Source organism: Typopeltis vanoorti, chromosome 3, assembly GCF_054136105.1.
Source record: "Typopeltis vanoorti isolate ZY-2024b chromosome 3, IOZ_Tvanoo_1.0, whole genome shotgun sequence".
Classification (NCBI taxonomy): domain Eukaryota; kingdom Metazoa; phylum Arthropoda; class Arachnida; order Uropygi; family Thelyphonidae; genus Typopeltis; species Typopeltis vanoorti.
Window position 1 is genome coordinate 79567154 of NC_143551.1, and position 27666 is coordinate 79594819.

General features: G+C 35.6%; 1 protein-coding gene across 1 annotated transcript in view; it reads left to right on the top strand.

Moving 5' to 3' along the window:
* The window catches only part of LOC150108311 (plexin-B-like), a 331489-nt gene that overhangs the window by 109285 nt on the left and 194538 nt on the right, over positions 1-27666 (top strand). Inside the window, exons 10-12 of the mRNA XM_090390442.1 lie at positions 9027-9119; positions 23129-23213; positions 27322-27494. Of these exons, the coding sequence (XP_090246568.1) occupies positions 9027-9119; positions 23129-23213; positions 27322-27494 (351 nt within the window). The remainder of the gene's footprint in view (positions 1-9026; positions 9120-23128; positions 23214-27321; positions 27495-27666) is intronic.

Sequence of the window (27666 nt, forward strand, 5' to 3'; positions counted from 1 at the left end):
AAAATCAATTTTATTCTTGTTAAAACGCTCCAAGCACTGTTCAGAGGTTTTCATGCAAGTGCATTTTTGATCTGCTGTGAGCAAGTCCACCCATCTGTGCAAAGCTTTTTCATGTGCAATTCTTCATGCAAAATATATCCTACATGTTCTTTTGAAATGCCTATAGTCTCAGCAATTTCACGCACTTTGACTTGCCAGTCATCCAATACCATATCATACACTTGATCAATGATTTCTGGTGTGGTTACACTTTTTGGACGTCCTTCACGTGGATACTTTTCATGGCTGATACGCCCATGTTTAAACTCGGCAGCCCATTTCTTAATTGTCGAAAGCAAAGGAGAAGAATGCCCATAAACTTTTATGAACTTTGAATGAATTTCATTTGGTGTTAAACCTTCTTTTACAAAGAATTTTATAACTGCACAATACTCAATTTTATCAATTTCAAGTGATACTAACAGCACTTTTGCTTCAGACAGCAGCTATATAAAACAAACTATTTGATAGAATGACTTGCAATTTAATATGGATGCTTATGACAGATGTACCAACTTAGGAAAAAAAGAATCTTGCCGATAGTGTTGCCATTTATGGTCGAGGCCGAGAACTTTTCAGACCACCCTCGTATAATTTTTTGGCATCTTTGACTTATAATTTCTTTATAATATACGTATACATATATTAGTTTATATATATATATGTATAGTGTTTTGTATTGATCCCAGTTGAGCTGTAATGTTTCTGCTTGCATCCTTGAAGTTTTTATTAAACTTATCGAAGTATAACACCAGTTAGTTATTGTTCATTGGTTTCATTGCTGTGTTGGAAGTTATCTGATGCTTGATAGATTTGATATCTACCACAGCTATAGGATAACAGATTCACACACACACACACACACACACACACACACACACACACACACACACACACACACACACACACACACACACACACACACACACACACACACAAAATAACTAGGAAATACCATGATGCATTACTGAAAACTGAAAAACCTCAACTAATATGTTGCATTTCATTATTATATATTTAATGTGTGTAGGGTGCATATTTCTTGTTCATAGTATGCCCTTGATGGCCCCCTTTTTATGCCACTCTGGTTTGTAAGGTTTTCTGTCTTCGAAAGTCAGCATATTTACCATACCTGGAATAGCTGTGAGTGGTCTTTCCATAGTGATTATTATATTTATACATGATATAATTAGTTGTCTGAGGTCTTGTAATATGATATGTATTTCTGGCTATCCTATAATAATATAAGATGAAGTAAAATATTACTTCATCAAAGTAATATTTTAGCATACCTGCATAGTGACATAAGTGCTTTGCTGTTAGTATTTTGTGTTTATACACACTCAAATGACAATTACTGCCATTTGAGTGTGTATAAAGCCTGTATTGTCTGTTTCTTCCCAAAATATCAACTTTATCATTTTGCACTGTAATGATATTAATATAGTGCTTTCTGTTAATGTTTTTTTTGTGTGTAGGAACTATGTCTTTAAACTTGTAAATTTGCTAGTTATTGTCTGGAGTTTGTTTTGTAGATGCCTTATGTGGCTATTCCAGCCTCATATCTGTATCAAGGTAAATTCCAAGGTACTGTATTGCTTCAGCATGAGTGATAGTAGTGGTTTTACTGTTCTGTGTGTGTTTTATATGTTGGATGCTTATATATTTATTATCACATGGACTTTGTGGATTTATATAGTGCAGGGGGATATTCAGTTGTTTGCAGATGATGCAAAGCTGGGAAGGATTATTAGTAATAGTGCAGATGTGGTAGCCCTGCAAGAGGATTTAAATAAGCTAGATAGATGGGCAAATGAATGGGGGTGTCAATTTAATGCAGCAAAATGTAAGGTCTTGAGGCTTGGGAAACATCGATGGGATGCTGCATACTCTATGGGAGGAGTTATGCTGGAGGAAGTAGGGGAGACAAGAGATCTGGGGTTGATGATTGATAGAAACCTGAAGTTTAGGGGACATATTGCAAAGGTGGTGAAGGTAACACAGAGGATTGCTGCTATTATGAGAAGGACACTGACCTGCAGAGATAAGAGGGTTATCATTCTGTTGTATAAGTCTCTGATCAGACCACACTTGGACTATTGTTCTCAGATTTGGTCCCCAGGATTTGAAGGGGATAAATTAACTGTGGAAAGGATACAAAGACGGATGACAAAGATGGTTTCAGGACTGTACAAGGATAGTTATGAGGATCGGCTGAGAGAATGTGGACTGCAGAGTTTGGTGGATAGAAGAAGGAGAGGTGATATGATTGAGACTTTTAAACTGTTGAGAGGTGGTTACAGGGTTGACACTGGGGAGTTCTTTCGCTTGGTTGAACAGCGGGAAGGAGTGATGACAAGAGGCCATCCCTGGAAGTTACGAAAGGAAACTGTGAGCAAGAGGGTAAGGAGTGGTTTCTTTGTGTGGAGGGTTGTTGAGCCATGGAATGCATTGCCTGATGGAGTGGTGGGAGCGAGAATGGTCAGTGAGTTTAAAGAGTGATATGATAGACTTTGTGTTTCTCAGGGGGGGGACCTCCCCTCGATGAGTCTTGACAGACTTTATGTCTTAGGAGGGACCTAAGTCAAAAGATGAGTCTTTTGACTCCTTGGAGGCCTGAATAATAATAATAATAATAATAATTATGAGTATCATTAATTTCGAATTATCAGAGTTTAGGGTGTATGGAGAGTTTTGGTGAGCCAATCAATGAGCAGATGTATGTCATCTTGCATGTTTATTTGGGTTATCATGGATGGATACTATAGCTGTATCATCTGCATATTGGAATATCTTGCCTTTGCAAGGTAGCTGGTTAATATCATGCATATATATATACACTATGTTGAATAGAATTGGGAAGAGAACTGTGACACTCCACAAGTTACTGGTAACTATTTACTATGGATTGATCCAATGCATGTGATTTGTTTTTCTGTTTTGAAGGTAATTTTTAAAGCACGCGAGCAGAGGCGACCTATTCCAACATCACACACTCATACATGAAACCTAATAGGTTTCATGTATGAGTCTGTCAAATGCTTTAGTCGAGTCAATAAAGATTGCCATGACAATTTTGTTTTTATCTGAGGCACGTTAATGTCTGTAAAATCTTCCAAGAGTTATGTTGTTCCTTCTGAAAAATTTACTGTATTTTGGGGATGATATGGGGATGTTGCTTAATATCTTTAGGTCTAATGGTGTCAATTCCTGGGCCTTTGTTTGGTTTGATTTGATGAAATCAAATCAAACCAAACAAAGGCCCAGGAATTGACATTTATTTAATGAAATATTTAATGAAATAATAATAATAATAATATTACCAAAGTCTTCCCATGATTTAAGGTATGGTTAGGCTTTATGTCCTCAGTAGCTGTGGGCATCTCCATGGAACTCGGCTTAACAGTCTCAGTAGCAGTTGAAAGTTTTTTCACTTGGTTATACTATAAATTAAATATGCCAAGAAATTATATTCTTGGTTTCATTCTTTATCCAATTATAAGCAAACAAAGTTTGCATGTGAAGTCACTTCATGACTGGACTATTTGTACATAGAGATTAATCACTTCACATCAATTGCATTAGTATCCCATATGGAAATATGACTTCTGCATTACTTCAACCTTGGTATCACTTCTGGGTCTGGCTGCCACTGAAGTTTCCTCAATAAAAGTTGAAACCAGTCTTGGTGGTGGCCCTTACCATAATATATAGCATTATATATGTCTGTAAGGATATGTACATTGCATTATGAGACACTAAGGCAGTTAAGGTGAAGTCATTAACCTCTATATACAAGTATGAAAGTGGTCGGAAAAGTTCTCGGCCTCGACCATAGATGGGAACACTATCAGCAAGATTTTTTTTCAAAGTTGGTACATCTGTCATAAGCATTCATGTGAAATTGCAAGTCATTCTGTCAAGTAGTTTGTTTTATACAGCTGTCTGAAGCAAAAGTGTTGTCTGTATCCCTTGAAATGGATAAAATTGAGTAAAAAAAAGTTTATCGCCAAAAGAAATTCATTCGGAGTTCATAAAAGTTTATGGGCACTCTTCTCCTTCATTTTCGACAATTAAGAAATGGGCTACCTAGTTTAAACATGACTGTAACAGCCTTGAAGATGATCCACGTGAAGGATGTCCAAAAACTGTAACAACACCAGAAATCATTGATCAAGTGCATGATATGGTATTGGATGACTGGCGACTCAAAGTGCATGAAATTGCTGAGGCTATAGGCATTTCAAAAGAATGCGTAGGATATATTTTGCATGAAGAATTGCATATGAAAAAGCTTATAACAATAACAATAACCAGGGAAGATAGGTGCCACACTTGCTCACAGCAGATCAAAAATGCACTCGCATGAAAATCTGATCAGTGCTTGGAGCACATTAATAAAAATAAAACTGATTTTGTGCATTGATTTATTACTATGGATTTATTATTATGGATGAGCAGTCAAAACAGTGGACAGAAGCCGGTTGCTCAGCTCCAAAGAAGACAAAGTCGGTTCCATCAGCAGGAAAGGTCATGGCATCGGTGTTTTGGAATGCTAAAGGCATTTCGTTTATTAATTATCTTGAAAAGGGTAAAACAATAACCAGGGAATATTATTCCGATCTTTTAACCAGACTGGACAAAAAATTCGTGAGAAAAGATCTGGTTTGCAGAAGGAAAAAATCATCATTTATCTGGACAATGCACCTGCCCACAAAAGTGTTTTGGCAATGGGGAAAATTAAGGGACCTGCACTATGAATTATTGGAACATCCACCCTATTCCCCAGATTTGGCTTCTTCTGACTTCTATCTCTCTCTTCCCAAAACTAAAACTCTTTCTTGCTGGTCAATGTTTTTCTTCGAATCAAGAGGTGGTTGCAGCTGTAGAAGGGTATTTTGCAGATCTTACTGAGAACTACTACAGGGTAGGATAACGGTGTTGGAGCATCACTGGAATAAATGTATTAGTCTTAAGGGAGATTATGTCGAAAAATAAAAATAATTTTGAAATTATAAATTCATTTTTTCATTGTTACTCTGATAACATTTCAGAACACCTTCATAGCCCAATCATGAAGTGATTTCACGTGCAAACTTTGTTTGCTTATAATTGGATAAAGGATGAAACCAAGAATATAATTTCTTGGCATCTTTAATTTATAGTCTCAGTAGCTTTCTGCTGATTATTATTATTATTATTACAGGAATCTCCATGGAATCCAAAAATGGTGGGAGTCTTACACTAGCCATTATTTACCCAGTATCTACCTCTCCTTAAATTCATTAACTGTCAGAGATTACAACTATCTTTGGTAATCCATTCAATCATTCACCATGCTGCAAGCAAAAAATCTAGTACTAACACCTTTATTAATCACTTTTACACAATTTCTAGCCCTGATCCCTAATTCTTTCTCTGCTCATCACGTTGAAAAATTTATTTTGTATCATTCATATAGAACCCCTTTAGAAACATAAAAGTTTCTGTCGGTCATTTGTTTTCTGCTTGCCAACTAAGCTTTGCACTCACATGCCTTCAATCTAACCTTATAGAGCATTCTACAGACTTGTCACCATCTTGGTCACTCATCCTTGGATCTTCTCCATCACCTTCTCATTTCTAAGAAACTCAGGTGACTAAATCTGTGTATAGTAGTCATATGGCCATATCATAACCTTATAATATGATATTACCATGATAGTCATATCACAGCCTTATAAAGATAATAACCTCCCTATTTCTACTTGTCAATATGTTTTTCAACATTTAATAATCCTTTGAACTATTTTGCCAACTTTTACAGTATGCCCGCTGACCTTTAGCGCTCCATCTACCATCATCCCCAAATCCTACATATCCTGCAATCCAGTACCATCAGTATAATATACATTATGTGATCTTTTCATCCCAAAATGTAACCTAACCTTACATTTTGCTACATTAAACTGATAATCATTATCCTTTTCTCACACTGCCAGTTTATTGAAATCATCTTTCAGGATATCTCTAACATCACCATTAATTACTGTCTTTGCCCCCTCAGATTTGCATCATCAGCAAACTGAATACTCCTCAAATCATTCCCTATATCATTAATATACAAATTAAACAGTAGATACTATAGAGCCCTAAGTCATTCTACTAATCATCTTCATTCTCCTTGATTCTACTCACCATATATATTACCCTTTGGTCCTATCTGTCAGCCACCACTCCATCATCTATCCATGTCAGCAACTTCATATCCATTTCCATTTGTTCCAGCTTAGTGCAGTAGTATCACGGTGTAACCATTTCCCTTATCCAACTCAGCTGTCTCTCTCTCTTTTAGAAAATGTGAGTATATTACTATGATAGGCCCTGTCTTTCACAACCCCATGCTGTCCACCATAGAGTATTATATTCCCTTCCACCATTTCTGAATTCTGTTGTTAACTATCTGACTTTTCAAATACCTTAACCAGTACTCCTAAGATATTAACTGGTCTATAATTTGCTAATTCTGTCTTGTAGCTTCTTTTATATATTGGAATTATCTTGTCCTCTTTCCATTCCCTTTTGAACTTTCCAGAGCCGAGACTTAAATCAAACAGCTTAGTTGAGGCACTGCCCTTGCACATTTTCATAACACACAGACTGACATGCTCTCTAATCCCACTATTGTCAGTCTGTGTGTTATGAAAATGTGCAATCATCTCCTACCATCAACACTGATTAAAGCTATCTTCCATAATTATTCTTCCTTTTAGTTGATACAATGCATATCAAAAAAAACTCTTTAAACTCCTAAAAAAACTCCTATGGCCTGCTGAGCTAATTTCCGCAATCAGATTTAGCTCTCCTTAGCATGTTAGTTGTCGTCCTTCTTTCCTGTTCTTTTATTGCCTATGGGCATGATGAATACCTTTTTATTTATATTTCCTCTATAATTTTTTTTTTCAGCTCCCACTTTATGATGCTACTCATTCCGCTTTAACTTCCACTTAGTTTTACCCTCCTGAGGTTATCCTGGGTATGCAATCTGATACTGCTTCTCTCCAACAACCCCTATTTCCCATGTATTCTTGACATTCTTTCCTTTCAACAATACACTTACATTTAACCAGTAACAACCCCTTACAAACTTATACAGTATGTCACAATCATGTTATGCTTCCTCTTCCTATTCACAAGGCTCTGCAAATAGCATTTGCCTTGAACTGGCTTCATACAGAATGTTCCAGAGATCTGCACCACTATAATCAATCTTCTCTGGATCCTTTCCAGTATTATTATGTGACCTCCACGAGGTCACATAATAAGGACTCGTTGCAGGACTCACTCTACTAAAAAGAACTCACTTCACTCTATGTAATCCTCCATCTAAATACTGCCACTATCTACATGCTGTGCTATAATAGGATATTATAGTATAGTATAGGAAATATAGCTATTATGTGCTATAATATAAGTGTGTTTACTGGCACGATCAATCTGTAAATTGCATGCTTGCATTAGACTGTATGCGGGATGAAAAACCTGCATTTTCAAGAGAAAAAAAAACCCTGATACCCTCATGGTGAAATTGGTACTACTATGTTCACTGGGCATCCACAGATGCCGTATGGTCACTCTGATGCTCGGTGATGTTCCACACCAGGCCTCACCATGTAGCCCTGTTGTCTGCTTTTCTGGCAGCCTCAACTCTCTGAAGATCAGTCACTCCACATGCCATCCATCTCATTGATGGTCTACCCCTGCCTCTTTTTCCAGGAGCTTTACCTTTTATTATTGTCCTGAGAAGTCCTCCTTCCATCCTTTCTATGTGTCCAAAATATTTTAACTTTCTGTCACTATCCTTAAGGAGCCTTAAAGTTTTACTGATCTTTTCTAACACCCATTTTGAGATTGGTAAACTCACTTAAATTGAAAAAGTCCATATAAAGATTCCTCTCATCATGATGAGAATCGGACTCAGGTCTTTTCTTAATCATAGAGTGCAGTGTCCTGTCATTCTTCTAATTGCACTATGGAGATGCTTTAAAGAAATGTTACTAGAAAGCATGAACATAGCTTCCCTATTTTTCAACTGGATATGGATAGGCACATATGCAATATTTCCAAGAACTCCAAGGACTTCCCTTCACGCAACCTACTGTCGTCACTATTTAACCCTCCATCTACACAGAAAAGCACTATTGACCATTTATGTACTTTACTGATATAGACCATATGTTTTCATACTTTTGAAAAGCAGGTGACCAGATCTGTGCACTGTAATCCATATATGGCATGATCAGTGCCTTAACAATGGAACTGTAACCTCTTTATTTCTATGTCAAGGTCTTGACAGTTTTAGCAATGTGACCCATTAAACATCAGGTTCCTTTGTATGCTAAATATCACTTCTGCAATATATAAGTTAAAACTGTATTACTGATTGACTAAATAAATAAAGTGACACCATTTGCCAAATAGGGAAATATATTTTTAAACAATGTTTTTAATGCTTTTAAATTATATGGTTTAGTGTTTATAATATTAATTAATAATATTACAAATAATATTATATTAACTATTTAGTATTATTTTTATTATTTTGATAAATATTAGTTTGTGTTGTTGAAACCGAAAACTATTATTTTAGTACTTTGTGAATAGTATTCTTAATGGTAATGAACAAATCTTATACAGGATATTTTTATATATTAAGCAATCCTGCTACACTGTGTGAAGTTTCAGTTTCTCATAAGATTGGATAAGCATGCTTTTTTTGCTGTAGCAAGAATGCAGTTGTTTGATATTGTGATTGCTGTGAAAAGAGGACATCAGTAAAATCAGTAAAATTAATGACTACTTTTACATTTTGAAAAAGGTGGTAGTGAATAAATAAAAGCTGCAAAACTTCATTATTTAAGCATATTTCGTTCATGCATTTTTGTATTTTAAAATACTTGTACATTTGAAAATTTCTGTTTACTGAATGATCTTTGTAATTTTTTTAGGAAGGGTTTCAGTGTGTTGTTGAAATTGAAGGAGCAAAAGAACGAGTATTTGCAAGAGTGCGTGACAACACTGTTATCTGTTCAGAAAACATGGTAAATAATATATAAAATAGTTCCATAACCTTTTAGCAATAGAATGTACTTGATATTCATAAAAAATTTAGAAGAAATAATTATTAAAGCCAAAGGGCTTTTGCTCACTCATTACAACAATACATAATCAGAGATCTAGAAGAACTTGAATACAATATTGTCTCTTTTTTTACCAAGCAATGAAAAGATTGCTTTATTGTTTAAGAAACTAGTTTCAATGCATGATACTGTAGTATTGTGAGGAGCTTAGGAGTTAGTCAAACCTTCAGTCAAACCTACTTACTGTAATCAAAAGATATTACCCGTGAGAAAAAATTCACACAGTCTTTCATTCTGCATAGTACGTTTTGATATCTTTACTTTTGCGAAAGTATACCATAGGAAAAAGAAGCATCTGTTTCTGCTTCTAAAGAAAAAATTAGTTTTTCTTGCAGTTTTTTGTTTCTTCCCAAAACTGTGGCAAAGAAATTTTGGCTTAATTTATCCAATAGAATCTTCTTGAAGCTGTACTTACTCAAATGCATCAATATTTGCAGCGTTTTCTTGTATTTTTATTCCTGCTAGGTACGCATACAAAATTTTGTTTATCTTTCTCATTTCATAAAATGCAGTCAGCTTAGGGAACACAGCCACTTTTTTTTTTATTTAGTGTTTTTTCTTAATAGGAAACAAATTTTCTTTTAGCTCTCAGATCTTCTTGACAGTATCAGCCATTGTATCATTCATCTTCTGTATTTTTGAGTTCAACTCATTTAAGTTATAGAAAATGTTACCAAAGTTTTCTGGAAGTTGAAAGTTTTTCCTTTAAGAAGTTGGCCAATTAATAATTTGATTTTTTTTTTTCTTTTCTGGTTTTGGAAAATTTACGGTTCATGTGAAGTCAGAAATGTATATAAGTCTATTTGTGAAGATACTTCATCTGCAAACTTTGTTTACTTATGCTTGGGAGGATTAAAACAAGAATCTAATTGATTTCTTTCACTTATGTGCAAAGAATAATCTTGCTATATTTCCTATCAAGGAAAAGGAAAAGGAAATCAAGGAAAAGAAGGAGTAGCCATAGTATTCAACACAAAATACGAGGCTAATCTTCTTGAATGGAAATCAGTCTCAAGTAGAGTAATGTGGGCAAATATAAGAATGGGGAACTGGACAATGAGACTTATTTGTGCCTATGTTCCCACAGAAGGTTCTACTAAGGTAGAAGTGGAGGAATGTTTTGACGCTTTAGAAAAAGCAACTGACACAATGAAAAAGGAAAAGTTGGTCCTTGTTGGGGATCTAAATAGCAGAGTAGGAAATGATTGTAAGACATACAAAAATATTTTGAGAACATTTGGAATAAAGAGCAAAGCTAATAATAATAGCAAATATCTGTTGGATTTCTGCTCAGGACATGGACTGGTTATTACTAACACCATGTTCCAACATAAAAATGTGCACAAATTCACATGAAGAGAAGAGGCTAGGAATAAGAAAAGTCTCATTGACAATGTTATTGTTGATAGTGATGTTTCTCCCTGGTGCAGGACACCACAGTGTACAGAGGATTTGAAATTGGAAGTGATCACTATTTAGTCTTGAGCAGGATAAAATTGAATTTCATATTGAAAAGAATAACATGTAAGAAAGTTTTAAAGCGAATAAAAGTTGAGCAGCTCTCAGATGTGAACTGTAGGCTAATATACACAAAGATTATTGAAGAAAAAATGAAAGAGTTTGAGAACAGGAATCAAACCTTGGAGATTCAGTGGCAAACTCTGAAGAAAACATTGATTGATTCTGCCAGAGAGGCATGTGGTGAGGTTATCTGTAAGGATAAAAAAATCAGAACTCCCTGGTGGACACAGGAAGTTAAAGTGGCAGTGAAGGAAAAGAAGAAAGCATACCAAAAGTTCCTGTCAAATAAGTCAGCTTGTGCTCTTAGAGAATATAGAGACAAATGCAAGAATGCTAAACACTGTGTAAAACTAGCTAAACAAAAGTCATGGGAGGACTTTGGCAAGAATATAGAAAATAAATATCAAGAAGGTGGCAAAATATTCTGGAGGTTGTTGAAGAAGCTTAAGAATGGAGGAAAGAGTGCTGTAAAAGGAATTAGAGATGATAAAGGTGACATGAAAACGGGAGAAAAAGATATCCTTGAAGTATGGAGTAATTAGTTTGAAAAACTGCTAAATGAAACAAGCAGTGATGACAGCACAGTGGTAAAAAACACTGACCAGGCATGCAGTCAGGAATACATATCCATACTAGAAGTAGAAAAAGCCATCAAAGGCTTGAAATGTAGAAAGGCAACAAGAGTAGATGATATTCGACCAGAAATGATGAAGTATGGTGGTATAAGAGTCATACAGTGGCTGCACTGCATAGTTCAGAAAGCCTGGACAGAGGGACGAATTCCCGATGATTGGAGTAGAGCTCTCATAGTACCCATATATAAAAAGGGAAATAAAACTGCATGGGAGAATTACAGAGGTATTTCCCTACTGAGTGTTCCTGGCAAGATCTATGCAAGTATACTTGAGAAACGGTTGAGAAGAATTGTAGAAAAGGAAAGCTTGGTGAAGAACAAGCTGGATTCAGGCCAAATAGAGGCTGTCAGGATCAGATCTTCACTTTACGACAAATAGTCGAGAAAGCATGGGAATATAACAAAGATCTGTATTTAAGTTTTGTCGATCTGGAAAAGGCATATGACAAGGTGCCAAGAGAGAACCTATTCAGTACGCTGCAGTTATATGGTGTCAATGGGGCATTATATCAAGCAATACTTAGTCTTTATTTAAGCTGTAAGTCAGCAGTTAGAATTGAAGGAAGTACAGGAAGATGGTTTAATGTTAAATCTGGTGTGAGACAAGAATGTACATTATCCCCTCTGTTATTCATTATCTATATGGATCACATTATGAAGGAAAGTGGTATTAAACATGATATCAAAATTGGAGATGTTAATGTCAGCTCTTTGCTTTATGCGGATGATGTTATACTTCTAAATAAATCTGCTACAAGTCTGCAAGATTCTCTGACTAAATTGAATAGCTGTTGTAATAGATATGGTATGAAGGTCAGCAATAAAAAGACAAAGACAATGAAAATAGGCAGAATCATTGAAAATGTCAACTGTGTTGTGAATGGAGAACCTGTGGAACAAGTAAAACATTTCAGCTATTTAGGCAAGATTTTTACTGAAGATGGTAAATTAAATATAGAAATAGACAATAGAATCAGCAAAGCTGGTATGGTGGGAAGTCAATTGAATAAATTCATATGGAATAAGAGAGAAATCTGTCGGAACACTAAATTAGCTGTGTACAAGACAGTGTTCAAACCAATTTTAACTTATGGATCTGAGAGCTGGGTCAGAAGTAAAACACTTGACCAAAGACTAGAGACCACAGATATGAGAGTCCTGAGAAAGATTATAGGCATGAACAGATGGCATCAATGGAAATATCATATTAAAAACGAGGATATTAGGAAAGAACTTGACATTGTCAGCATCCAGGAATGCGTTAGCAGAGCTAATCTTAGGTGGTATGGTCACTTAAACAGAATGGGTGAGGAAAGATTAGCAAAACAAGTGTTCTCTGCCAGGTTGGCAGCAAAACGACCCAGAGGAAGACCAAGATATAGGTGGATTGATACGGTACAAAATGCTTTGGACGATAGAAATATAAGATCTGATAATGTTGGAGTCTTGACAAGTAACAGACTGATTTGGAGGAAAATTGTAGATAGGAAATTAATAATGATGTAATTTTTTTCATGTAGTACTATCATATCCTGTACACCCCTTGAGGGTACATGGCAGGAATTTGATGGTGATGATGATGATGATATTTCCTATCATTGTTGTTGCTTCATGTGTATAGACAACATTACAGTATCACTTGTGGATGTGCATTGAATAAAAAAATGGTGATTATTGACAGAAAAAACAGAAAAAAAAACTTTTTTATTTGATGTTTCTTCAGAGAATCTGAAATGATGCTTTTGATGTTTTTTCAAAGAAATAATGAAACTAGATGGAAACATCAATTACCATGCATTATTATTACATGAAAACTTTCATGCAATCCTTGAGTGGACCACATTTACCTTATTATGCAGTTCATATCATAACATATCATATATCATATCACATATCTCTTTAAACTTATTCACTGACATCACTATTGACTACGTCTGGCGATTGATTCCGTTGATTAACTACTCTCTAATCAAAAATTCTAATCTTCATAAATTTGTTGTTCTCTCTTGATCAGCTTCCTGGAGCAACATTTGTTCACTTCCCTAATGTCGTGCATTTGAAAAGATTATATTAATAATAAAAACAGAAATAGTTATGAAAAAACATCTCTTAATAACTGCAGAATTTTTGATTGAGTTTCTTGAACATTTTATTCAAGAGTGTGTTGAAGAGAAGAGAATAATGTAACATTTACAAAATAAGCATACATTAGATTATTTGATGTTACAAGCATGAGAACTTGATCTGTAAAGCCATTAAAAGTTCCAAAACAAAAAAGGATTAAACTGTTACAAAAATAAATAAATAAATAACACAACAGTGTGGACTATTATGTAAGATAATTTCCCAAAATAGAGGGAAGTTATCTTACATAATTCAAAGAGTCTTTTCTATTTACATTTGCAAATAAGAGTTTTGCAGCTTTCTTTATACACCCTTTCCATTAAAATGAATTTGATATAACTTTTGTCAATTTTTAATGAACTCTGTGTATGGTAAAAATAGTATGCCTGGCAACATCAGATTTATCAGACTTGTGGAATTTAATGTATCTTGGTCTCCTTCTAAGTGTACCAACAACAGATCTACTCATTTGTCTGTAATATGAATAACTGCAGAAACAAGGAATCCAGTATCAGGTTCCTTCACTTTTCCATCAATGAGGAAAGCAGTAGGAAGATGATCTTTTGGGAGCACAGGAAAGGTACTAATTCCAAACAGGGTGGAAGGAGACTGGATGATTTTACATAATGCATTAGTGTAGAGATTTTTTCTGGCATATCCTTGACAAAAGAAATAGAAACACTTGAAACTTCTAAGGAGAATGAGGATGAAGCTCATGGCTAGGGATGAGGTCAGAGTTGTAAACGTTAAGAAGAGTAGATTATATCAACATCATTTCTTTTTCCAGAAGAGATTCTGATGTGCACATGCAATAAACATATTTTTGATAACTCCAAACTGAAAACTGCAGATGTCTATTAGGTTGTGGTTGTCTTAGGATGAGAATGTCTAAGAAATGAAGGTTCTGATTACTTCTAATGTGTGACTTTTACTCTTGGATGGATTATGTGTTACATAATCTGGAATGTAACACATAATCCATCCATTCTGTTCTGTTGTAGAAATGACTGGCTCTCACAGCCTTCCCATCCTATCCATTGCTTCGCTGATGACAGTACACTCCATTCCTCCTTTTCATTTGACAAACTTTGTAGTACTCAAGTATTAGAATCCTCAAGATCTACCACATCCAGTGGCCTGAACTCTGCTCTCCTAGCTATATTCCTATGGGACAAGGAAAACACCTTGTAGACTTCATTGCCACCAAAAGTTAGTCCTGTTTGATCTCTTGCAAGAAAGGCTCACCCCACCTTATCCTAAATAATATGGGGATATCCAAACACAATCAGATTTCTCTTCTTGGACCGGCTTGCACCTCCGATCTTTCCAAGCACAACTACATTTCAACTATAGCTTCCACAGCTGCTGAAAAACTTGGTGTACTTTTTCACACATAACACTACTTTACACCTTCACAACTGATAACTCTATACAACTCAATACTATTAATACAATACAATACAAATCAATACAAATGCTAATTAATGATCTCTCTCTCTCTCTCTCTCTCTCTCTCTCTCTCACAGATGTTCAGTTTCTGCCTCCTCTAGTGGCCAATTCATGAATATGTTGAATTGGCCACTATTATTCCTCCACTTTCCTCCAAATTCATTAGAACAAGAGCCATTGTTACAGTCCATCATGAAACTCACTGAATCAACTTTACTGCCTCCTCTTTCATTCCATCTGCTTCTCTTCTTTGGAACAATCTTCCCCACTCTGCCTTCTCCAAAGTTTACAACCTTCAGCTGTTCAAGTAAAATGTGAACAAATTCCTCCTGCCCACACATGGCCGTAATATGCTATAGGTCTTGTGGCCTTTCATGTGTGGATCAGATATATATTAAAAATAAAAAAGTGGATTGATTGAGTCAGAAATGGCTTAGAAGGATGAAATGTTAGTTACAAAAATATTGGAATGCTGACAAGTAATAGACTAATTTGGTGGAAAATTGTTGATAGGAAATTAATAATAACATAATCATGTAGTGCTGTCAAAATATCCTGAATATCCTGAATGATGAGATAAGAAGGTGGTGGTTTTAAAGCCTTGATCATACCATATCTGGATTACTGTGCTTAGATCTGGTAATTAGTTATGAAGGGAATGAAGGAACTGTGAAGAGAGTGTGTGGATGGATGATAACAAAAATAATATCAGAGCTGCAGAATATTGGAAAAGTATTCTTTGATGGAGAGAGAGAGAGAGAGAGAACTGTGTGAAATTCATAAAAAATATTGCATTATTAGGATCCTATATATATATATATATAAGCATCTAGACTTTGCTGGTTCATGAATAAGTAAGTTTATAAGGCAGAAAACTGGAATAAGGTGGTAACAATTATTTTAAAAAACACGTTTCATCTTAATTACGTAGGATTTCTCGGATGGAAGTGAAGCCTCAGCTTTGTCATCACATGTGCTCTCTTCAGTTGACCCACAAAATGCTTTGGTAATGAGACATCAAGTGTTATGGGATAAATTGGAACTATTACATTGTTGCTATGACATAACCAAGAGAAAAATTTGGGAATCCTTAGAAATTACTATTATTATTATTATCTGACACCTACAGGGATTCAAGGACCCATCAAGGGAGGCTGTAACTTGCCCAAAACCAACTGTCATACCTTCTCTTAAATTCATTCACACTGTATGTGCTCACTACCATTAAAAACAAACTATTCCACTCACTCACTGCCCTGTATGAGAAAAACCTAACTCTTACCCTTTTCCTCTTTACCCTTTTCTTGACTGCAAGCAAACTTAACTTCAGTGGATGCTCCCATGTTGTCTCCTCACCTTCCATATAATGAAAAATTTCATCAGATGATATCCTATAACACCCATTCAAAAGTTTATATACCTCTATAATATCATCCCCCCTCTTTCTCCTGTTAACCAGAGTCTGTAATCCACATACTGTCATTCGTTATCCTCTTGGAACCTGGGAGACCAAGTCTGCACACAATAATCCAGATGTGGTTGCATCAAGGCTATTAAAGGGGCAAAATGACTTCCTTATCCTTACATGTCAAGGTTTGCTTCAACATTGCAATTATCCTCTGAACTGTATTTGAAACTTTTGCTATGTGAGCTTTGAACTTGAAATTCCTATTCACCATTACACCAAGATCCCTAACCTCATCAGTTTCTTGTAGCATAACCCTGCTAATATAATATGCTGCTGGAAATCTCATCATGCCAAAGTCCATAGCTTTACACTTACTAACATTAAAATGATAGCCTTTTTGTTTGCCCAAATTTCAAGCCTATTGAAATCATTAATTTGTAAGTGCTGGATATCAATAGCATCCCCAATTTCCCCGCCTATCTCCTTGCATCATTGGCAAACAAATTGCACTTCTCTTATTAGACCCTTCGTAATGTCATTAATGTATAGATTGAACAACAATGGCCCAAGGACTGAACCCTGAAGTACACTACTGGTCACCTTAAATCTGGAAGATTCACACCCACCATATACCACTTTTTGATATCTGTCTGTCAAGCATTCACTGATTCAAGTCAAGAGTTTATATTCCAGTCCCATATTCTCCAGTTTATGCAACAGCCTTTTGTGTGGTATTCTCTAAAATGCCTTAGCAAAATCTCAAATGCCATCTAAAATCCAAACCAAAGTCCCTATAGACAAATTCTTATCCAGGTTATGCAACAGCTCTTCAACTTCATTTTCATGAACCTCTAACTCTTCATCCAATGTAGCAGTAGCACTAGGCACTATGTTACATACACTTGGTTGATATATCTTAGCAAAGTGAGCACTCATTAATTGATATTATTAAATGAGTAAGTATTAGAAGCTAATCACTAGAGTACCTTCTGCATTCAATAAAGTTATTCTACACTCATTCTTTCTTTTGCTTGTAGCATAATGATATAATTCTTTTGGATTGCCTTTAGCTTGCATGGCCAATTTCTTTTCATACTGGAACTGTTCGCACAATAGTCATTACTTTTCTGGCTTGAGCTTTATGTATTTCATAACTCATCTCACTCCTATTCTTACGATATTCTTTCCAAAATCATCTTCTTGTGGATCTCATGCTTAATAACGTTGTACATCCATTTCACTCCCAACCTATTTATTCTTCTAACACTAGAAATACATTTAGATATTGCCTCGTTTAAGCACTTTTTCAAAGATTCCAATGCACTCCAACATTTTTCCCATTCAATAACTGATACATGGGACCAAAACTGATACATGGGACCAAAGATAGTATTTTCCAGTGTTGATCATAATTTTGCTTTGCATGTAACCTGTTCTAATGGGAACATCAGTATAATTAGATACATCCCAAGAAAGCACAACATGATCACCTGTCACCATTTGGTGGTAAAATACTCATATTTTTAACAGAGATCCCTTCTGATGCAATGAACAAATTCACTACTCTTTGACCTTGTTCCTTCTTTCACATGCCACTTGAGAAAGTTGCCTCTCAACAATTCAATAAATTTCACTTTATTTATTATTATTATTATTATTATTATTATTATTCAGGCCTCCATGGAGTCAAGGGACTCATCATGGGAGGTTCTTCCTAGGACACAAAGTCTATCATACCACTCCTTTAACTCACTGACTGTTCTTGCTGTCACCACTCTATCAGGCAATGCATTCCACGGTTCCACCACCCTCCATGCAAAGAAACCACTTCTCACCCCTCTTGCTCACAGCTTCCTTTCATACTTTCCAGGGATGGCCCCTTGTCATCACTCCCTCCTGCTACTCCACCAAGCAAAAGACCTCCCCCAGTGTCCACTCTGTAACTGCCTCTCAACATTTTAAAGTCTTGATCATATCACCTCTTCTTCTTCTATCTACCAAACTCTGCAGTCCACATTCCCTCAGCCGACCCTCATAATTAACATCGTAGGGTCTTGAAACCACCTTTGTTATCTGCCTCTGCACCCTTTCCACAGTTAATTTATCCCCTTTCAAATCATGGGGACCTAATTTGAGAACAATAGTCTAAGTGTGGTCTGATCAGGATCTTATACAATGGAATGATTACACTTCTATCACTGCAGGTTAGCTCCCTTCTCAGTATTGCAGCAGTCCTTTGAGTTACCTTCACCACTTTGCAATATGCCCCCTGAAATTCAGTTTTCTATTAATCATCACCCTCAGATCTCTTGTCTCCCCTACTTCCTCCAGTACAGCTCCTCAAATCGAGTATGCAGCCTCCCATTGATGTATCCCAAACTTCAAGACTTTACATTTTGCTGCATTAAACTGATAGCTCAATTAATTTGCCCATCTGTCTAGTTTATTCAAATCCTTTTGCTGGTCTGCCACATCTGCACAATTACTGATAACCCTTCCCAGCTTCACGTCATCTGTAAACAACTGAATATCCCCTTGCAATCCATTGACAATGTCATTGATATAAAGGTGAAACAATACAGGTCCCAGTTCTGAGCCCTGTGGAACCCCACTTGTAACCTTCTGCTTCCTTGATATTGCCCCACCATACACAACTCTCTGATACCTATCAGACAGCCAATCCTGAAAATCCAGTTGACTAACCTGACATCTAAACCCATGTGCTGCAACTTAAATATCAGCTTATCATATGGCACTCTGTCAAATGCCTTTGCAAAATCAAAAAAAAATTGCAGTGTGCCTTTCCCTTATCAACTGCTTTTGTCACTTTATTATAAAATACGATCATATTGCTTAAGCAAGAGTGCCCCTTAACAAATCCATGCTGATTCTCAGAGATAACATTACCCTCATTTTCCTAACACTGTATATAGTTCCTCACTAATTTCTCCAAGGCCTTAATAACTACTGATGACACACAAACTATAATTGGATACTTCCAGTCTGCTACTGCCCTTATGCAATGGCACTACCTTACCTTCCTTCCATTCCTTGGGTACCTTTTCCATAGCCAGACTTTCATTGAAAGCCAGGTCAAAGGAGCTGACAGTTCTTTAGCACATTCTCTCAAAACCCATGGTGAAATACCATCCAGTCCCACTGCTTTACTGACATCCAGAGTACTCAGTGTTTGGAACTCTCCTCTTGCACCTCTAATCCTCAAACCTGCCCTACCCCTCTAGTATTAAAACCTTCTCCAGGATGAAATACTTCAATAAAGTGCTCATTGAACAACTCCACTATGTCCTCTGCATCAGTCACTCTATTCCCAATTTTATCCGAAAATGTCATTCTTCCACAATCATTTCTCCTCCTACTGGCCACATAGCTAAAAAATTCCCTAGGATTTTCTTTGGATAGGGCTAATCTCCTCTCATATTCCAGTTTTGTCTTCCTAACCATACTAGTCACTCTTCTGGCCTGTGTCTTATACTCTTCATGCATCTTCTCTTCTCTGTCCCCTTATATCCCTTCCATAATCTCTTTTTCTCTTGCAGTTCCTGTTTGATATTGTTGTCATCCACTTTACACCAAATTGTGTCTGCTTCTTCACTCGTGGAATACAGCTTACTATTGCTGCTAACAAATATTCCTTCACCATTTCTCAAGCACTAATGATATCCTGGCCTTCCAATTCTGCCCTCCATGGAACTGCCCCAAGTTGATATCTAAGACTATTATAATCACCCTCCTTATAATTCCACATATGTTTCCTTTTCTTTGATACGCCTGCATGTCTGTTCATCTTCCATGTCAAAACCACATGGTCACTCTCACTCTCTCCAACTGGGGGGAAGATGTCATCTCAGTTATTATTAGCTCTTCTGATGCTATGACCAAATCCACAACTCTTGAACCTCTTGTTTCCTCTATTACATGTTGCCTAAGACATTTGTCCCTCAAGAATTCTAGAAATTCAACTCCCTTATTACTACATGCATTTTTTTCTTCACAGCTTATACTGCTGGGAAGAGGAAATAAAGAAGAGTCAAAATCTCCCATAACAATCATTCTTCTTGCACTTGCCAAGCTCAACTGCCTAAACATCTCCTGCTCTCTACCCGCAGTACTCCTTGGCTTGTAGCAACACCCCCACTAAATATTCTGTATTGCCCACCTCTACCTCACACCATATGCTTTCAAAACCATTAATGTCACTTCCTTCCAAAGCCTCCACTCTTAGAGGACATAAGTCATCACATCATAAGCAGTACTCCACCACCACATTTTCCCCTTCTATCCTTCCGAAAAATGCTGTACCCTGCTACTTCTATTTCTGTTATTATAATCATCTTCCTGTTTTAAAGATACCAAGCAAGTTTATAAGCTAGATTTTAATCCTTTTTTCCCAAGTGAAGCAAACGGACAGATAAATCAAGTTTGCACCTGAACGTAGTTCAAGTCTGAGGCAACTTGTAGTAAAGGTGGAGTAAGATCCAATCACTTTCCTTAGTATTTCCACCTAATGCAAAGGTGGAGCTTACTCCACCTTTACTACGAGTTGCCTCAGACTTGAACTATGTTCAGGAGCAAACTTGACTTATTTGTCTGTTTGCTTCACTTGGGGAAAAAAAGGATTAAAACCTAGCTTATAAAATTGCTTTGTATCTTTAACATAGTCTATCCAAGTTAAAAAAACTTTCTACATAATCATCTTCCATCAACCATGTCTCAGTGATCCCAATAATCTTTGTCCAGGCTGATGCTATCAGCACCACCAAATCATTTCCTTTATTCCAAATACTCCTGGCATTAGTTTAAAGCATAAAAATGTCACTGCTTCTATACTCATTATCCTCTCCAGACCCCACTGGATTTTTATCATGAGATTTCTCTTCCACCCAATCAATGTTTGGATAATTAAAGTCACCCATAATGGTCACTCATTTAGTACTCATAAGGCTAAATTGGAGATGCATTTCTTTGTCCTCTGTGACTGAGCTGCCAGGTCTGTAGCAACACCCCACCATTTATTTCATTCTGTTAGCTTCTGCTTCACATCAGATTGCCTCAAACTCACTGTTACATGGGACATTGTTACTATCATTGTTTTCTTGCATTTCTACCCTAACTGGACTTAAGTTGTCTGATATCATTAGTAGTGTCCCCCCCCTCCTATCATATCTAAATAGCATTAGATTCTAAACATCTAAATATAAACATAAGTATCAACTTATCTGAATACATCCTAGCCATTGTTAGCTAAACTCATGTACATGAATTTGTAAATATTCACAACACATAATTAGATATATTTTTAAAAAGCATCAGTCTCTTCTATAACCGCATAGTGGTTGTCACCTTTATTAGTTTGTGTGTTTACACTTGAAGAAATCCCATTTAATTAGAATGAAATGTCGGGTTTTTAATTAAAATAATTGTTAACATTTTATTCTGGTTTTATGTCTTATAAACTCCTACTTATATATATATATATATATCTGTGTGTGTGTGTGTGTGTGTTTTAAATTAGGAAATACCATTTTTTTTAATAACAATTTTTTTGCAATTCTACAAGAAGAGGTGACTCATAGGATATATATTATTCCTTATTCAGGGTAACTCTTGAAGGTGCTACACATATTTTAAAGAAATTTCACCTTACACTCATGTATAAGTCCACCAATTAGGTTCCTTTTACCTTCTCCAAAAGATAAAGTACTATTACTATTGCGATCTGGTCTATCAAATTCCCATAATTGCAACATATCCTATTTTGGACAAGCTAGCTGCTCCATCACAAAACATACAGGGTGTTTCAAAATTATGTATACCTACTTGGAAAATTTATATTTCATGAACAACACATACAATTCAAATTTTCTTTTTATCACATTTTAAAGCTAAGAGATATACAATTTTTTCACAATGAAATAATTTTGTTTTATTTTTCAGATACATGGAAAATGACAGAAAATACTCAATTAAGTTTTGAAGAAGGAAAGATAGTTCTAAAGTGCTACTGGAAGCATGAAAATGTCAGTGAAGATCAGTGTGTTGAATTCATTGATAGCATTTACTGGTATTTAGCTCTTCAGAAAGATGTCAATTTACCTAGGATCATTGTGTGAATGGGAATCTCTTTATATAGAATAATTGGGCATTATTGATTCAATGGTACTGTTAATGATGAAAATTATCACAAAATGTTGAGAGATTATGCTGTACCAAATATTAGAACAATCTTTAGAGATACATTGGTGTGCTTTCAACAAGATGCTGCACCCCCCCCCACACACATTATCGTACAGTAGTGCAGGATTATCTCAACAATGAATTTCCTGATCATTGGGTAGGCCATCGAGGGAGTGCTTTTGAATACCCTCCAAGATTTCCAGATCTCACCATTTTGAATTTTTTTGAGTGGGGATGCTTTAAAAATCATGTTTTACAGTCATAAACTGCAAAACATTGAACAAAATGTGGATGATAGTACAACAAGAAACCGAAAAAGTTTCCTGCTGTATTAGTTGGTGAGAGATGTTGATCATGTATTTGTGTTGATGGTGGCATTTTGAACATTTAAACTAAATTTATGTTATTGTGAAAAAATTGCCTATCTCTTATAGTTTTTTTTTTGCTATGTGTATTTATATTTAAAAAAAACATTATTGAAATGCTTAAGTGTGTAGTTTTAAATGATTAACTGAAATTTATATTAAAATCAGTTTTATTCTAAAATTTACTATCCTCTGTTTTTTTATTTTATTATAGTACACATATCAAGCAGACTTAGGTGAAATTCAGGCATCACTGACTGTGTTATGGAATGGCGACACATTTATTGACAAAACCAATGGTAAATATTGTAATTAGTTAGAAAAAGAATATTGACAAAATATATTGCTGTTGAATTTTCTGTTAACCAAACCAAATTGGCAGAAAAAATTCGAGTCATCAAAATTCAAGGAGAACCGGCCGACCAGTCTGAAACACGGGGGGTACCCCCATGCACATCCCCCCCCCCCCCCGTGTTCCATAATTTTTTTAATAACCTCTTGACCCAATAAATTATAATAGGCAAGAAATTATAGTCTTGTTTTCTAAGTGTAAGCAAACAAAGATTGCACGTGAAGTATCTTCATGACTAGAAAGAGTGAACTGCTTCTTTGGGAATTGGATTACAGGGAACATTAAGTAAAAACTGTTATAATAAGAAATTATGATTGATTCTCTTCTGTCAAGACAGATTGAGTATTTCATGAGTCCATCTTCTCCACTTTTCTCTTAATAAAGTCTTTTTTAAAAGATCGTAAAGGTTGCTGATCTTAGTAACTTTCTTAATATTGGTGATCTAGCTTATCCTTGGTCTGCCCCCCCTTGTCTGTTTGGTGGTTTTCTGCCCCTAGGGCAACATAAGTTAATCTCTGTTGATTCATTCTGTTTACATGCCCATACCATTTTAATCTCCTTTTGTTTAGTTTGTCTAATATTAGTTCCTTGTAATTTAATTCATCCCTCACTATTTGATTGGTCTTTTTCTCAGTCCATTTAGTTTTGGTTTATTTTTCTTAAGCATTTGGATTCAAATGCTTTTAATTTTATTTCTTCTTTTTCCTTTGTTATACAACTTTCACATCCGCAAAGGACCACAGGCAATACTATTGAGTTGTGTATTTTTAGTTTCAACTGTTTACTTATTTTATTACTATTCTAAACTTTATTTAGCTTTCCTATTACAGATCAACCTAAACCTATTCTATGATTTATTGTTTTCATATAATTTAGATCCTCAGTGATGAGTGATCACAAATAGTTAAACTGAGTTAGTTGTTCAATATATTTATTATCAATATTATTATTATTATTATTTGACACCTCCAGGGATCCAAGGACTCATCAAGGGAGGGCACTTGCTTTTCAACTCTGTCTCCACTACTCAATTCGTCCACTGACCGCAACTACACCAATGCCATCTACCACCAACCACCACCACCACTAGCATTTCCTCAGACACTCACAAACATCCATGCCCACAGCAGGATTTGAACCCGCAGCCTTTTGGCTGGAGAGCAGATATGCTAACTACTCTGCCAGCCAGGCCAGCCAATGTTAACTAGTTTCTTTTCCTTCCCTATTGTCATGATTTTAGTTTTATTTTATTTTATTTAGTTTACTGCTAATTTGGTTTATTTTGCTAATCATGGATTTCAGATCTTCTTTGCTGTTAGTAATGTTAATAAGGACTATATCATCCGCATATTTGATATGGATGATGTTGGTTCCATTTACTGAGAGGCCAGTACATTCTTCTAGAGCTTCTCTGATGACATATATATATATATAAAGAAATTATATACAAATAAAAACAAAATAAAGACAAATATCATCATATTATTACTAGTTCTGATAATAATGTATTATTAGAATTATACATTCAATTAAATTACATTAAATTATATGTTATTATGTGTAATTTTCTTCCAAATTAATTTGTTATTTTTCAGGTCTCTGTTAGGTATTTTCATATCTAATATTGTTTCAGTCTTCAGAGGCACTACTGTCAGTTAGGATGTACAGTAGCTGCATATCACCAGTTAAACCCATCCCAATATCATTAATATACATTAATACCTATGATACCTATTTGATAGCCAGTCGCTGATCCAACTCAGAATTTTGTTATCCATTCCTATCTATTTCAGTTTATTTAACAGCTTGTCATGTGGCAGTCTATCAAAAGCTTTTGCAAAGTCTAAGTATGCCACGCCTCTCCCTTGTCCAAGACATTTGTTATCTTGTTATAGTACATAAAGTATGTTAGTAAAACATGATTTCCCTTTAACAAACTCATGGCGACAACTATAGAGAATACTGCTGTTATCAATTCTGTATTCTGGTTCTTACCAATCTCTCTCTCTCTCTCTCTCTACTACCTTCACCACAACTACAGATTAGCCTATATTTTATAGCTGCAGCCTTATCCTCACCTTTATGCAGTGGAACAATTTTATGTTCTTTTCACTCCCTTGGAGCCTGTGCTGTTGTAAGACTTATTAAACAGGCATGCTAATGATACTTCCAATACCCTGGAACATTCCCTTAAGATGCATGGTGATATGTTATCAAACCCTGTCACCTTATTGACATTAAGTTTATTTATTTCCTCATATACCTCCTGCTCACTCACAATTAAACCATCCTGTCCTCTAAACTTAAGTTTCTCATGATTTCACCCTGATGAGAATGAAACACCCTTATAAATTAATTATTGAATACCTCAACAATGTCTTCTGTAGCAGTTACCATTCTTCCATTTTCATCCATTAACATCATCTTACCATAATCATTCTTCCTTTTATTTGCCACATATCTAAAAAACTCTTTAGGGTTTTTCTTCACCTGATTTGTTAATTACTGCTCATATGCACTTCTGTTTTTCCTTACTAACTGAGTCACTCTCCTAGCTTGTTCTTTATACTCTTCATGTAACTGATTACTACTATTATTAATCCCCTCATTCATCCATTTTACACCTACCTTATTCAACCTTTTGACCTTTGGAATATATTCACACATTGATGCTGTTATGTATTTCCTTACCACTCAACTCTTCCTTCCATGCTATAGCTCCAAGCTGTCTCCTAAGCTTGTCATTCTGCATATATCCTTTTCCTTACATAAGTCTGCATATGACTAGCCACACACCAACTGGAGGAAAGTGAAAAATCCCACTCACAATTACATCCTTTGATGAAATGATCAGGTCAAAAACTCTTAATCATCACATCCTCTCCTTTACATGCTGCCTGAGATAGTTGTCTCTCAAAAACTCAAGAAATTCATTTTCCTTATTTGCAAATGGTATCTCTTCATTCCAGTCTATACTGTCATAATTAAAATTGCCCATAATAATCACCTTCCCTTTGTTCATTAACCTAAGTTCTTTATACATTTCTTCATCACCATCTTTCCACATACCCTGGCCCATAGCAGCATCCAACTAAATATGTCTTCCTGTCAACCTCCACCTTACATTACACTGCCTCATAACCATTACCACTATTTCCCTCTTTCATGTCTACCTTATGTGGAATTAATTCACCCGCTATCATCAGCAGCACTTCCCCCTCCTTCTTGTCTTTTCTATCCTTGTGAAAAACACTCTATCCTTCTACTTCTATTCCCATTAGGATATCATCTGCATTCAACCATGTTTCACTTATTCCAACAATTTTGGGGTGAATAAACTCAATCAGTGATACGTTTCATCATTTCATCTCCATTATTTCTGATACTTCTGGCATTTGTAAATAAACACAGCAGTTCACTTTTAGGTCTATAACCAGTCCTACTCAAGCCACTTGTTGGTTGTGATTTCCCCACCACATATATTCCACTCAATCTCAACTTCTCCACTGATATCGTGATCTGTTCCATTTCTATGCTGATCATTCCCCATACATACATACATACATACATTCACTACTACTTCCTACATCCACTCTTTCTCTCTATGCCATGTCTCCCTGTCCACCTGAGCTTCTCCCTGTTTCACTGTTCCTCTAGTATTCCTGTTCTCTCTCTCTCTCTCTCCATCTCTCACACTACTGTTTCCATTGCCAAGTACGAAATACACAGAGACTTCCAATTTTTTTTCTCTCTGTAGGTCTAAATTTTTGTTTAAGTATTTTAATAGAAACAGTTGATGATTTTTTTAAACGTCAACTAGTTAATTATGTTATTGTCCTGCAGTGTTTACAAGATATCATTTTGATATTTTGTAAAATACATATGTTCTAAGGATTTTGTATAATGATTGACATTATCTGAGATAATCTTGTTTATCTTATATAACCTCTTTAATATATATATATAGCAATATCTGCACTATCTCATTATATAATTTTTGTGTCCATTAAAATAACTAGTTACACTATTTTTTATTCTATCGTTTTTTCTTTCAGTGACGCTGTATAAATGTCATCTTCTTGGAAGTCATGGTGGTAGATCAGACTGTTCTTTGTGCTTAACAAGGGATAGGAAATATCAGTGTGCATGGTGTGGAGGTGGCTGTAGTTATGGTGAATCTTGTGTAGATCCTGTAGCAACAAGCTGCCCTCCACCTCATATAGATTGGGTATGTAAAAAAGAAATAATTTTTTAGCTGTTAATGTCACATATAGAATGACAAAATTTGATTGATTTAACATTTTGATAATATGCTCCACAGCTTAGACAATTAGTGCATTGATTAGACTTTAACCATTGCATATTAAATTATTATATATTGTCATAACTAGAATGAAAAT